General features: G+C 31.1%; 1 protein-coding gene across 1 annotated transcript; it reads right to left on the minus strand.

The window, feature by feature from the left end:
- Positions 1–12,065: 12,065 nt before the first annotated feature.
- Positions 12,066–14,470, minus strand: LOC148198827 (uncharacterized). The gene is made up of 3 exons (XM_088115925.1): positions 12,760–14,470; positions 12,341–12,571; positions 12,066–12,276 (listed from the first exon to the last, which is right to left on the minus strand). Exons 1-3 carry the CDS (start codon positions 13,896–13,898, stop codon positions 12,066–12,068), a joined length of 1,581 nt encoding a protein of 526 aa, XP_087972051.1. The 5' UTR covers positions 13,899–14,470.
- Between the last annotated feature and the right edge of the window lie 1,745 nt (positions 14,471–16,215).

Below are 16,215 nucleotides of genomic sequence, written 5' to 3' on the forward strand. Positions count from 1 at the left end.
TAAATATATTTTTAGTTATTAAATTGTTGATTTTTTTTTGTTTTTGTCACTTTTTAAAATAAGGTATAATTTGGTTCTCATTTTTTTTTTAATTTTGATTTTAGTTTTCGAAAATTAACACCGTTAAAAATGTAGTAGTTTTCGAAGACTAAAATCAAAGTTTCGAGGACTAAAACTAGAGTTTCGAAAAGAATGATGACCAACTTGTACCTTATTTTGAAAGAGGGACGAAAACCAGAAACCGCCAATAGTTTAGGAACTAAAAACATATTTAACCCTAATAATAATAATAATAATAATATTTGTATCATAATGTTTTAAAAAAATAAACGAAAAAGAAATAATTAAATAATAATTAAGCATTGAGTATGTTTAGAAAGGAAGTTAAAGATGAAAAGGATGGGAAAGTGATGAAGGGAATCTTGTGATTGAATCCCTTAGAGAGTGAAGGACCATAGTTGTTGGTTATCAACTACCTCATCTTTCAAATCCTAAATCAACTCACACTACGACAAATCCATCCCACAACAATGTCCCAATTCCACATGTTAAAAACCCATTTTTATTACATTTTAATTATATTACTTATATCTTTTATTCAATTTGCTTCAACATGTTTAATTAAATATCCTAATTCAGAAAATGTCGCATTCTATTTTTTTTCCAATTAAAAGTGCAATACTTAACAAAGAAATATTACTGATTTAACATTCAAAGAGTTATAAAACAAATTCCATTAATATTTTTCTCTTATACGCACATTAAATATATAAGATTAATCAATTTCATAAATGTTTTGCATAAGGTATCTATTTATACATGCATGCATGTATAAAAAAAACAATTATAACTAAGTAAATGAGCTTATCTCAGGAATAACACTTTAGGACAAAATGTCTACAATTATAAATGATAATGATACAACAGGTAGTTAGTTAACACTAACAATAATACAAGAACAAAAATATGAAACGAAAAAATAATTAGAAATTGTAAATAAAAAAATACCCAAAGAAATGTGGAATATGTTAACTTTAATGTATTTTTCAAAAACCAATAAATGCAATAAAATTTCATTTTGCATGTTTTTATTTATACATCGTAATATATATCAAGTAATCAGTATTCAACTGGATGATAAGGATACTAATAGTAAAAGAGTATTTTTAAAATGTCCCTGAAGTTTGAAAATAATAATTATATGAAAATTATTTTAAAAAAATACAATAAAAAAGTACAATAGAAATTCCATATATAAAAATTGAAAGTACAATAAATATAATTTTGTTAATATTGAAACAATTTTATTAAAATAAAAAAATATTTGTAATAAATCCTACTTTATTTATAGCAGTGGAAACACAACTATTTGTTACGGTTGTATATCTGTAATTTTTTTTTTAATTCAAATGATATAATTATTTTAAAGATATAATTTTAAAAGAATGATTTAATTTTTTTAAACGTATGTATTATTTATTTTAAGTGAAGAAATTATGTATTATATTTAACGAAAAATTGTGTACTTATTAGGGATTTTGTTAAATAAAAAATATTTTTATTCATTAAAAGATAAAATTGTTTGATTAAAGAATTAAAAAAATCTGATAATTCTTTTATGTACTGGTATAAATTAACAAAGAATGAAATTATTTAATAAAAAGTTACATGATGAAAAAATTACATCTTTTATATAATAGTGTAAATTTTCAAAGAAGTGTTGATATATGCATGGAAATATGTTTCTATCGGGGTGTTGATAAAATAAGATGATAGTAAGAGTGTCTGGTGTCAGAAATATTTTTGTCAAGAACATTTTTTTTTTAAGAAGTGAGAGGTATTGATAGCAAAATTTTGGATAGAAATAGCAAGCAATGTTAACGGGAGACAGAAGAAAAGAGCACAAGACAATGAAACGAAGCCCATGAGAAGAATTAAAGCCCAATTTTCAGTTTTGGAAAATAATTTTAGTGCTTCTCCTTTCACCTCCAACTATTTCTCTTTATACCTCTAATTTTTAGAAAACTACACAACTAACCTTTGTAAAATATTTTTAACTTACTTAAATTTTGTTAACCTTCCTCTCTCCTAATAAACTCGTACCCTTCCAGATTTCAAATTTGAAAACCTAAATCTTTTTATTGTTATTACTATTTTTATTAATTTTCAAATAAACGAGTTAGTCTCTCTTAATTTGTAGAACTCTCTAATCGTAATAAGCTTAATTGTTTTAAATTAATATAATGTATTGCTCCCTTCGTATATGTTTAATCCTACAGATTTTAAATCTAATTTGAAATCAATTTAAAATATTCATGAATATAGTAATAACTTTATTTTTATGTTGAAAAAGGGATTTGATGTTTTTTAACGGGTAACACAATATAGTTTATTGATATTATAAAAATTATGTTGTCATCTTATCAAAATCAAATCCTTGAAGACAATATAAGTCAAACCAAGCAATAAAATTGTGTCATATGTGTGTATGCTACTTTTGTTATACTTGTCAGCAACCATGTGCATATGTTGTTAAAGTCTTTTAACATTTTCTATGTTTGGTAATAACATGTATAAGCTTCGGTTAATCAAGCATGTTTCATGCAATCATTATCTTGTGGTATGTTATGTTCTCAGTGTTCTTAAATGTAGTAGTGACAAGAGAATGAGCTAGCAAGTTTTGGACAAGCAAACTTCTCAGCTCTTTGAAGATCTTTTCCAGCATAAAACATACAAAATCAATTGGGCAAGCTTTTCAGTGTAATATATTCATATAATATACAAAGCGAAGAAACTTGAACAAAAAATTTGGGAGTGGTTTTGATTAGTAACCCTGGTGAATACATTTCATAATTTTTTTTTATTAAAATAATTACGTGTTGTAAATCTATTGGAACAAATATGGTTTATACTTATCTGTACAACCCATTATAAACATTTAATTGACTTAATAGTTTTTATTCTTATTTTGTTCAAAGTAATAATAAATTTTTTGAGGTGTTCGAAGTTGTCACAATTTTTTAATTTTATTCAATTTGATATTTTTTTTTTACAATTTGTATATAATTAACGAAAGAGTGTAGCATGAACCATAAGTTTTATAGTGATTTTCGCATTATTTCCTTCTTTTCTAACATCTTTCACTCTATCATTGTCGCATTACTAGTTACTAAACTCTTCCTCTCCACAGTTACGTCACCATAATGCACCACCAACATGCAAATAGAAATCCAAATCGTGAAACCTAATATGCAAACAAAAACCCAAACTATAAACCCTAAAATGTAAAGAGAAACTCAAATTAGGAAACCTAATAAGTGAAATATAAATCACAAAAGTCCAAATTTCCACCACAAATCTTGCACCTTCATCACCAAAAACATACAGAAGTTACTTGCGATTTAGCGGTTTCTTTGTTTTGCGATGTCGTGGTTCTATTTCTCTGTGCGATGGAAGGTGATTCATGACAATGAATGATCTTGGATATTTCGAGGTTGCACGATAACTTCTCTTAGTTCTTTTTGTAGGTTTTTTGGTTGTGAATATACTAGATCTATGGTGGAGATTTATAGCTTTTTGCAATTTGGATTTGTAGATTATTTAAAGAAGTGTTGATATATGCATGATAAAATCAAATTATATTAACAGTGTCAGGTGTCAAATTGTCAGAAACATTTTTTTTTAAGAAGTGAGGGGTATTGAGAGCAAAATTGTGGATAGAAATAGCAATGCCCATGTTGGTAATGGTAAACAGAAGAAAAGAGCGGAAGACAGAGAAATGAAGCCTATGAGAAGAATTAAAGCCCAATTGTTTAGATTGGAAAATGCTTTTAATCTGAATTGTGTATTACCACCATGATAGGCCCAAGGCTCTCTAAAAGAAAAAAAGTGCATTAAATTAAACAAAAATATTGTGTTCAAAGAGGAGCATTCTGAAAACCTTATTCTCTAAATAAAATTGGTCATAACCATTGAACAAGTGGAGAAAACATTTATTGGGTGTAATAAACAATTGCTTAAAGTATGGTCAGAAGGTGTTTGACTTACCCAAACCCATATAAAGAAGAGCATTTATTTCTCCACCTTTTTCCCTTTCTGTTTCCCATAAAACTTGCATTTTCTAAATTATTCCTCATTAAAAATATAGTAAAAATCTTTGTAATTCTTTCCTGAATTAGGTGTTTTGAAAGATATTTTAATCCAAAATATAACTTTTATACATTTTAGATGCCTGCTCCAATTCCCTGCACTGCTAAGCCACTTTTGCATTGCATCATTTAAAAAGAAAAATAAGACTTGTCTCTTTTCATATCTTCTGGCAATCCTGTGCTATCTCATTCTTTACTTGAGAGCTAAATAACCCAACATGTGAGATTATGCAGGAGTTGAAGGCTGAAATAGGTTGTGCAGCAATTTCTGATACCTAACATAGAAAAATACATAAACATGTCTAAAAGGGATATAAGTGATGAAAAGACAGAAGAAAGTGCAATAAAAGTGTAACGAATGACTGAATAGCACAGTACATTATCCAAAAGCATGGTCTGTTGCATCAGTCAAAGCCTTCAAAGCCTGCAAATTTCACCTTTGCCGAGGAATCCAGTCATTGGGCCGACATGGAACGCCAACTACAAAATTGCTCCAAAAACGATGCGATGCAGAAATAGCAGAGCAGTGTAGGGAATTTAAGAGGGGTATCATGCATTCCGGATTCCCGATTCCTTTTTCAGATTTTTTTATATATAAATATTATTAAATATTATCGATAGAAAGTAGGAAATCATCCCGAGTTCTCTCTTCAGAAATACATTTTGAAAAATATTTTTATTTTTTGGATTGATTATTTTTTAATGTACTTTTATATTTGAAAAATTAATTTCTGAAAAAAATGTAAATTTTTTTATTATATTTTTAATGAAGGAAAATTTGTAAATTTTAGCTTTTATGGAATGCAGGAAAAAGAATTCTCTATAGAGAAACTTTTAGTTTTGGAACTTTAACCCTCGTAACTATAATAAAACACTAAAACAGTAAAATAATTATTAAAAAAATACTTGTTACATAGATAATGCAAAGAATTCAATGAATACCTTTTTAAATAGTAAGAAGTATGTTATTAGTATAATTGTAGGTCTTTTTACGTATATTTTATGGGTACACCGCACAGATTCGCTCTTTCATTGGTACACTTACACCGCACAAAATCGTTCAAATTGAAAAGATTAAATAGCATCGAACTTTTAAATTGAGCATCTCCCATTAATTTAATTTTCATTATTAAAAAACAATTTAAAAATGAGAAATCACCCCCGACAATTATATATATATAAACTTAAAAAAATAAGAATTAAAAAATGATAAAGAATGTAAATAAAATGTAATATACTTATTAAACTACACCACTCTTATGTGAATATGCAACAACTGTGAATATGCAAGTTGTAATTAAAGTATCTTAACACACTTTTATTTTTAATGTATATTTAAAATCTTATAATATTTTAACTAAGAGTATAAAATTACATCAAAAACATCTTTCTAAGATACTAAAATAAAGAAGAAATAAAAAGAAACATTACAAAATAATAAAACAAGATACAAAAATATTATGTGATACTAAAGAAAAAATAAACGGCCAAGTTCAGATTATAAAGATATCTATAGTCTTAGTCCAACTTTTTTTCATATAACATGGACATATATGAAGAAATAATTGAATTAAACTATGATTATAAAAAAGATTTTGATAACTTTTAAAAAGAATCCTGCAAAAGAAATTGGAAAATTTTGAAAATAACAGTTTCCTTATAAAAAAAACACTGTAGCTTCCTATAGAATTAAACAATTTTTTCATCACTCAAAAACCCTAAAAATCAATACTTTATCATCAAATTCTAAATAGAAAAATTATACTTTCTTATACATACATGTCCGGCGAGAGAAACAAGAGGATGGCTTGTCTAAAGAACATTTATATTTTTCTTTAGATCAGTTTGTGAGAATAACAAGAGTAGGAACAAAACGGTTGCCTTTGTATGTATACTTTATGTGTATTAAGTCTTATATCTCTTAACACTTCAATTTTATTTTATAAGTTTATTAAAAGTGTGATAAAAAAAAATAATAATGGAAGATAAAAAAAATAATAGTGGGAGATAGAAAAATATAGTCTCAGAAGTTTTAATAATTATTACTATTAATGCTTAACTACCCTATTTTATCAAACAACCTTTAAGCTACTTGTTTTGCTTATTGCAATGAGTCTGCTGATTAGATGAATTTAATTAATTAAATCGTAGAGCTCAATAATGAATATAACAGGTTTTCTCAGACAGTGACATGGAAACAATTTCAATAAAAGGAAAAAAAATGAAATAAAAAATAAACAAAAAATTGACCTATTTATTGTAAGAAATATTAAGTTGACTATCATAGAAGAATACATGCATGGATGATGATTTAAGGTTGTTGAAAGGTGGACTCCAACATGTTTCACATCACCATTGACATAAGTTTGAATAGATTACAAGCCATTAACTTAAATGGGACCAAATCACTATCATGTAAAATGATCTACTTAATATTTGAATTCAAAAATAAAAAATTATCAATTTTAATTAAATTTTGAATATCATACCTATAATGTACTAGATTATACATAGAAGATATAGCAGCGGTTGTTTCAACATTATTAACATGAGATCAACAAAAATAGTGAATTTTTTACTTCAGTTTTTTACTTTACCAAAATTTAATTTTTTTAATTAAAATTTGATGAAGAGTTTTTTTTTTTCAAAAAGATGTATTAATTATGAGTTGAAGTACTTATTGTTCTTCAATATTAATACCGTGGTTGTAATAAAAAAATAATATTAATAATGCTACATCTAGAAAAATGTTAAATTCTAAACAAATAAGATAAAAGAAAAAAAGTTTGATGAAAATAAATTGTAGTCTACTAAAAGTCAACCTAGTTCCGTGTTAAAATTGGATAAAACTTTCCTTATGAGACACAAATTATTTAACTTATTATTCAATATTAATATAATCAAACTTCTATTATCTCATCATATCTTCATTCATAATAAAAATTAAATTAAATCATATTTAATATACTTTTTTTTACTCAACTCGATTAAGTTGAACTGAATTCATTTCATGTAAGTTAAATTTAATTTTGTTTTATTTAGAAACATCATTCAATGGAATTAGATTGATCACTGAATTCATAAAGGTTTAAAAAAATTTTGTTTTTGTTTATAAAATTAATACTTTAAAATATTTTTTATTAATTATAAGATAAATGCATATATGCAAATAATACTTACAAGATAATATAAAATTGTTAGATAAATAATATTTGTATGGTCGTAATATATTGCATTCATCAGGTTTGAGTTTGACACAAGGCTCTTTTATTTAATATAATTTAAATTAGGTCAACTAAATAAAATTGAACCTTAAGTAAATAACCAATTCAACCTACTGTAATTGATTAAACAAATTTGAAAATTAAGTATATTTGAAAATTAGATACAACCTGCTTAAAGCAATATCTTATATCATCAAAATAATACAATAAAACATCATGTTCATGAATTATATAACATATTCCATTATCATTCTTTTACGTTTATAGATTTCCATTTTTGTGTTAGCAGCCTAGATATCCATTTTTTTGTTAGCAAGAGTTTTAAAGAATTTAGGTAATAAATGTTTCAACAAAATAAAAACGTTGCCAAACTGTGGTGCCAGAAATAGAAATTGATTTTTTCAAAAACATCTATAGATATCATTTTTTTTTAAAATTAAAGACTATTATTAAGTTTTACATTTTAAATATACAATAAAATAATATTTCTATTTATAAAGGAATGTTAACTAGGATTAGGACACATAAGGATAAGACAAGGATTTAAGAAGAATCTTACGTATAATCTTTAGATTAGGTGGCACAATTAAATGTGTGGGACAAGACAATTGCATTTTTTAGTATTCAGTTAATCAAACAATTGACCGTATGCTGCAAATATATGTCTGAACATGGTGACTAAAGAGGCAACTCAACCTAGCAAATCAATGTGTTTAATGAAGAAGTTTCACTTAATGCTTAGCAAACATCAATGGCCAAAAAATGTTTGAGATTTATTTGTTCGAGAAAATTAGTAGTTACCAAAACATATTTTAATATATATATTTCTATTTAAAATTCGTTGAATGTGATTAAAATTAATTACTATATATGGATAAATCTTGAAATATTATCTATTTTAGAAATTAAAAAACTTAAAATAGTTGATAATAATTTGTAGATATTGTTTATGGTGGGAAGTGACTACATATCAACTTTCTCAATCGTGGAAGTTTCCTATCATGATATATACAAATTCTTTCATTCCATGGACGGAAAAATACGTGTGGTTCAATTATTCATTTTTTTGTGATAAAAATATAAATAAAAAATAAAATTTAATGAGATATTCAATGGTTCGATGTTAGTTATATTGTGGTGACATTTTGACGAGTTTTATCATATTTATTTGAAGAAAACTTTGGTAAAGTGTTGCTGTATCCACTGAATTCCATGGTTGGGATTTCAGTGAACCAAGTCCAAAGGGGAGACACAGAACATAAACAAGGTAATTTTTCTTGGATACTAGACACTGGTGCCACAGATCATGTAACACATGATAGGGCAAATTTTGTTACCTTTTATAAGATTAAACCTATCTCTGTGAAACTACCAAATAATACAGTTCTGACTGCTGAGCATGCTGGAACTGTGTGTTTTTCAAAAGATTTTGTTATTTTTAATGTTCTTTACATCCCTGAATTCTGTTTTAATCTGATATCTGTCCAAAGCCTCACTAAGGACTTGGATTGTAGTCTAATCTTTTCTTCTAAGACTTGTCAGATAAAGGAGAATCATACCTTGAAGATGATTGGATGTGCTAATTCTTGGAAGGGTCTCTATTACCTACAAGCTCTTCCTAAATTTGATCAAAGATACACTGCTAAAACTGTTTTTTCTTTTAAGAACCTGAATGTAAACCTATGGCACTGTAGACTGGGCCATCCAGGTGACAAGATTATGAAACGTATATGTGACATTTTTCCTTATGTTGAGGATGATACTAATACTGTTTGTGAGACTTGCCACTATGCTAAGCAGCGAAAATTACCCTTCTCTAAAAGTGTTTCTGCTACTACTGATTGCTTTGAGATTATACATTGCGATATATGGGGTCCTCTTAATACTGTTTCGGTTCATGGTCATAAGTACTTTCTAACCATAGTTGATGATTACAGTAGACACACTTGGGTTTTTCTCATGAATAATAAGGGCCAAACTAGAGAACTGTTGCAGAATTTTGTTATTAAAATCAAAAATCAGTTCAACAAACTAATTAAAACTATAAGATCTGATAATGGCCCTGAATTTAATTGTGTGGATTTTTATAATGTGCATGGGATCAACCACCAAAGGAGTTGTGTTGAAACCCCAGAACAGAATTCTGTTGTTGAAAGAAAGCACCAACATATTCTGAATGTTACCCGTGGCCTCCTTTTTCAATCCAATGTTCCTAATGCTTACTGGTCTTATGCTGTTGGCCACGCTGTTTATCTAATAAACAGATTGCCTACTGCCATTCTCAACCACAAAACTCCTCATGAAATTCTCCATAAATTACCTCCCACCTTTTTAGATCTCAAAACCTTTGGTTGTCTTTGTTTTGCCTCCACTCTAGAGAATAATAGAAGCAAGCTTGACCCTAGAGCTAGGAAAGGAATTTTTCTAGGATACAAATTTGGTGTGAAAGGGTATATTGTTCTTGATCTGCACAGCAAGGAATTGTTTATCAGCCGAAATGTCCTCTTTCATGAGGACATTTTCCCATACAAAGAGCCACATGACAGCAATCATGACAGCAGAGCCCACTGTGATGTTGGGAAGGACAGAGTTGAAAATCTAACTGATCTCCTACAAGATCAGTACGCTATCAGCAGTGGTAACAATGGTGAAGTTACTGACCAGGCAGCAGTAAGGCAACCAGAGGAACAGCCCTCAGACAATGAAGAAAACAGAGGTGGCATCAACAGTAGTCCCAACAGCCAGGAAAATAGAAGGTCTAACAGACCGAGAAAGACTCCCACTTACTTGAAGGACTACATTCACCAGGTGAATCAATCCTCAACTACTAAAAATAGACTGAAAACTCCCTATCCCATCTCTGATTTGTTGTGTTGTGATAACCTTTCAGAGAGACACCTCAAGTACACTATGACTGTCACTGGGAACAAAGAACCCAGATCTTACAGTGAAGCAAAAGAAATGACTGAATGGGTGGAAGCTATGCAGAGAGAAATCCAGGCTTTACAAGCAAATAACACATGGGTTATGACACCACTGCCTCCAGGGAAGTCCGCAATAGGATGTAAATGGGTATACAAAACCAAGTATAAGGCCGATGGTACCATTGAAAGATACAAAGCCCGTTTAGTGGCAAAGGGTTATACACAGCAGGAGGGAATCGACTATCTAGACACCTTTTCCCCCGTAGCCAAGCTTACTACAGTCAGATTACTCATTGCACTTGCTGCTTCCAACAGCTGGTTCCTACACCAACTGGATGTTGACAACGCTTTCCTACATGGAGACCTCAATGAAGAGGTCTACATGGAACCACCTCCAGGTCTGGATGAGTGTAACGAAGGACAGGTTTGCAAGTTAACAAAATCATTATATGGCTTAAAACAAGCCAGTAGACAGTGGTTTGAAAAGCTCTCATCATTTCTAATTACTGCTAATTTTATCCAATCTAAATCTGATCATTCCTTGTTTATCAAGAGAACATCTACAAGCTTTACTGCCTTACTTGTATATGTAGATGATATTGTGTTGACAGGGGATTCTATGATGGAGATCAACAAAATAAAGGAACTACTCCACAATCGATTTCGAATAAAGAACCTAGGAGAACTTAAATACTTCCTAGGACTGGAAGTGGCCAGATCCAGAAAGGGCATTCACCTCTGCCAGAGAAAATATGCCCTGGACATACTGGAAGAAACGGGAATGTTGGGGTGCAAGCCTTCATCCACTCCTTTCCTAAGTGACACAAGCACCTTGTACAAAGAGGACAGCTATCTGGATGACCCAGGACCTTACAGGAGACTGATAGGGAAGTTGCTTTATCTTACAAACACAAGACCTGATCTATGTTTTACAGTCAATTTGCTTAGCCAATTTGTTCAATCTCCTACTGATTATCACTACCGGGCCATTCAACACATTCTCAGGTACATCAAATCCAAGCCCTCTGAAGGATTATTTTTTCCAGCTGACTCTCCTATGCAACTGAAGGCTTTTAGTGACTCTGACTGGGCAACATGTCCCAACACTAGAAGATCTACAACAGGGTTCTGTATCTTCCTTGGATCCTCACTCATCTCTTGGAAATCAAAGAAGCAGAAGACTGTCTCCAGATCTTCCACTGAAGCCGAATATAGGGCTCTTGCAGCCACTGTATGTGAGATACAGTGGCTCAGTTATCTACTTCAAGACCTTCAGATAGAAGAATCAGGAACACCTGCCTTATATTGTGACAACAAATCCGCAAGGCATATAGCTCATAACCAGAGCTTTCATGAACGGACTAAGCACATCGAACTCGACTGCCATGTCGTCCGTGAGAAAGTCCAGGAACACTTACTCAACCTTCTACCCGTACGCTCAGACCAACAGTTGGCCGACATCTTCACAAAGTTCCCTCACCGCGTCAGATTTAGGTCAACAGTTCCCAAGCTTGGACTGACGACCATTCATCGTCCAGCTTGAGGAACTGTTGACCTAAATCTGACGCGGTGAGGGAACTTTGTGAAGATGTCGGCCAACTGTTGGTCTGAGCGTACGGGTAGAAGGTTGAGTAAGTGTTCCTGGACTTTCTCACGGACGACATGGCAGTCGAGTTCGATGTGCTTAGTCCGTTCATGAAAGCTCTGGTTATGAGCTATATGCCTTGCGGATTTGTTGTCACAATATAAGGCAGGTGTTCCTGATTCTTCTATCTGAAGGTCTTGAAGTAGATAACTGAGCCACTGTATCTCACATACAGTGGCTGCAAGAGCCCTATATTCGGCTTCAGTGGAAGATCTGGAGACAGTCTTCTGCTTCTTTGATTTCCAAGAGATGAGTGAGGATCCAAGGAAGATACAGAACCCTGTTGTAGATCTTCTAGTGTTGGGACATGTTGCCCAGTCAGAGTCACTAAAAGCCTTCAGTTGCATAGGAGAGTCAGCTGGAAAAAATAATCCTTCAGAGGGCTTGGATTTGATGTACCTGAGAATGTGTTGAATGGCCCGGTAGTGATAATCAGTAGGAGATTGAACAAATTGGCTAAGCAAATTGACTGTAAAACATAGATCAGGTCTTGTGTTTGTAAGGTAAAGCAACTTCCCTATCAGTCTCCTGTAAGGTCCTGGGTCATCCAGATAGCTGTCCTCTTTGTACAAGGTGGCATCAACAGAGGTGGCATCAACAGTAGTCCCAACAGCCAGGAAAATAGAAGGTCTAACAGACCGAGAAAGACTCCCACTTACTTGAAGGACTACATTCACCAGGTGAATCAATCCTCAACTACTAAAAATAGACTGAAAACTCCCTATCCCATCTCTGATTTGTTGTGTTGTGATAACCTTTCAGAGAGACACCTCAAGTACACTATGACTGTCACTGGGAACAAAGAACCCAGATCTTACAGTGAAGCAAAAGAAAAATTACCTTGTTTATGTTCTGTGTCTCCCCTTTGGACTTGGTTGACTTTGTGAGAGGGTTCATCAATTTTGTCTATCATCCTGAGGAGCTTTTGCATCTGCTCAGCTGTGAAAGAACTGAAAACATTTTCATTACTGGTCTGTTGTGTGCTTTGAATCCCTCCTGTCTCGGTGCTTGTCTGACAGGCATTTGCAGTGCCCCAGTCGGTCCTCTTGTCCTGGTTGCTATCCCCTTTCTTATACCAAGGAGGATATCCATGTTTAGAGTAACACTCATCCACGGTATGGTTCATCTTGTTGCAAAAGGAACACTGCTTGCCATAGTTAGGATTTCTACCCCTTCCTCTCCCTTGGGCACGTGAACCAGATCCTCTTCCCTGGCCTTTCCAGTGGCTGTTTTTATCACTAGCATTGGCTAGAACCTTGACCTCGGGAGAGCTATTTTTCTCTTGTCTCTCTTGTTGCATAATGAGAGAAAAGACACGGTTGACATTGGGTAGAGGGTCCATCAAAAGAATTTGTGTCCTTACAGTGTTGTAGGAATCATTCAGCCCTTTCAAGAAGCATATCACATGCTCCATTTCCCTGTACTTTAAGGAGACTTTAGAGAGTCCACAGCTGCACTGAATCTTACATGTGCAAGTGGGTATGGGTCTTAGAAACTCCAGCTCTTCCCATAGAATTTTAAGGTCAGTGAAAAACTGACTTACTCCTCTGTCTCCTTGTTTAATAGAATGTATGTCTTGCAGTAAATCAGAGATCTTGAAATAGTCTCCTTTGGAGAACCGTTCTTTTAGTTCATCCCACAACTCTTTTGCATCTTCAATGTATATGACGCTCTCAGCAATCTGTGGAGAGAGGGTCTTGGTGATCCAGGAAAGTATCATCACATTACATCTTTCCCATGCATCAAACAATGGATCTGTTTTTAGGGGTTTCTTTATGGACCCATCAATGAATTTAGTCTTATTCTTGGAGAGTAAAGCTCTTCTCATGCTTCTGCTCCATGAGGAGTAATTGTTCTCATTTAAAATTTGTGTAATGAGGGTGAGACCTGGGTTCTCACCTGGATGTAGGTAGTAAGGACTGGAAGTGTCACAAGATTGATCAGCAATTCGTTCCATAAGGAGTGTTTGCAAGAAACTGGCCAAGAAGATACCAAGAAGGATGAATCAGAGGCAACGGAAACAGAGCAGGCACTAGACCTGCTCTGATACCATTTTAAGACTGGCCCAACACAGTATAACTTCGTACGTGGCCCAGCCCATTATATCTCATACGCAGAAAACATGTTGGTGATGTCCCAGCCACGCTGGCAAAGTCTGGAAGGAGTGAGATGAGAGAGAACGGAGCGAAAGGAGAGGACTCTCCAGGCGATGAAGCTCCGGGACTTCCAGCGCAGATCCACGGCGGAGGAGACGGTGGTTGACGACGGTGAAGAAGAGAAAAATGAAGAACGCAACGTAAGAGGTAAGAAAAGTGTCTTCTTTTCTTATTTCAATATTTTGTCTTAGTACATAGAATCTGTAAGTCTGTGTGTTATTTTTTTCTTGCACTGATCTGAGATGGAGAGCTCTATTTATAGAGCTCTGTTAACAAACCATTAAAAGCTAAAAACAAACATAACAGAAAACATTAAATACAGTAAGGTTACTGTCTTCATTGACAGTAAGGAATCAAACTTGATTCCTAATATTTATCATATTTATTTGAAGAAAACTTTGGTAAAGTGTTGCTGTATCCACTGAATTCCATGGTTGGGATTTCAGTGAATAGCACATCAATAGACAGAGAAGGCACATAATCAGATGCATCTTTGAAAATTTTCTTTTTCTACTCTGAAAAAGAAATATAGATTCATGAACGATGGCCAATAAATTGGAATGATATCTCACTACTCAATTCCTGAAATTACAAATATTTCCTTTCTAATAAATATAGTTTATCAATTTACTTTTATATAATTAAATAACTTGTTTAGGTTAAGAATTTGAATTACAAATTTACATGGCGTAAGAAATATTAATATAAACAAGTAAAATTATCTATAAACTATTATCTTAAGATTTTTACATAATAATGATATTATGATAATTTACATATTTCACTGTTTGAATATTATAATTTTATCGAGTTTATCACTTAATTATTTTTCGTGCATTTTATATTGATTTTTTGTTATGAATAATTATTATGATATTTTTTTTATTTGCTGCTATATGCGTTTTTATATTGATTTTTTTTTATGAATAATTATTATGATATTTTTTTATTATGAAAATATTTGATAAAAAAAAGGTTTTGCAAATTTTTTTTATAGTACTTTGTGTTTAATTGGTATAAAATTTTTAAAATTTTCCTTTTTTTTTATGAATAATTATTATGATATTTTTTTATTAAATTTTTATATTTTAAGTAAATAATGACGTTTGGATTTATTTAGAACAATGTATTGTCTAAATTACAGATTCTAAACAAGACGTAGTATCATGTGATGTGATGAAAATATAAAAGAATATATTTCATTTATTAAATTAAAAAAATTTACTATGCACTATAAATTTATTTAATAACATTAACATTTATTTAATATTATATTTAAAAATAAAATAACTAATATTATGCAAAATAAGAAATTTATATATTACATTATATTGTGAAGATGTTATTTGTCTGTATCACATTATATTTGGTTCGTGGAATTGAAACATTGCAGTGCTATTTCTTCTTTTAAATTTGTTTATGGTATAAATGGTTAAATAAAAATATTGGTCTCGTTTGACATTAGAGTTAATTATTTTTACACTAAAACATTGAAATATAAATTATAGCAAATTATAGCAACTGTAAGGAGAGTGTTGTTGACCAGAGAACCATTGAAGAAAACCCAACAACCAAAAAAGTACTATCATCTATTCATTCCTCTAATTTGTCTCATAGGACCTTCGACTCACAAATTCATCCTTCTCTTTCTCTTTGTATATTAACTGAAATGTCACTGTTGGCTGTCACGTCATTTTCTTTTTTTTTTATTATAATAAAAACACATATCTAAATTATTTTATATATAAATGTTTAAGACAAGTAATAATAGGGTGAGAAAGGTAATTAAACGGGCAAATTCGTTCCGTTTAAGTCTCAATTTCGGTCAGTTTAAATCTGATCTCAATTGGTCTGTCGATTCACTGGGTTAAATTTTATAGAATTCTTCTAGTCTCCAAAACTTCCTCTCTAAACATTGTTAGTCATCTTTCTAATTTTCTTTACCTAATGTGAAAAATATTTTAGATTATTATTAAGTTTTTAAATTATTACTCATTAATATTTTATTTTAAAACATATCTTTTAATACTATAAATTATACTTCAGTTTAATTAAAACAGATATTCAAACTTCCAAAGTTAAATTAAAATGGTAATACGTTTATTTTGATTCTAGGAT

The sequence above is a fragment of the Vigna umbellata genome, chromosome 5, assembly GCF_029865625.1.
Source record: "Vigna umbellata cultivar VRB3 chromosome 5, Vumbellata_1.0, whole genome shotgun sequence".
NCBI lineage: Eukaryota > Viridiplantae > Streptophyta > Magnoliopsida > Fabales > Fabaceae > Vigna > Vigna umbellata.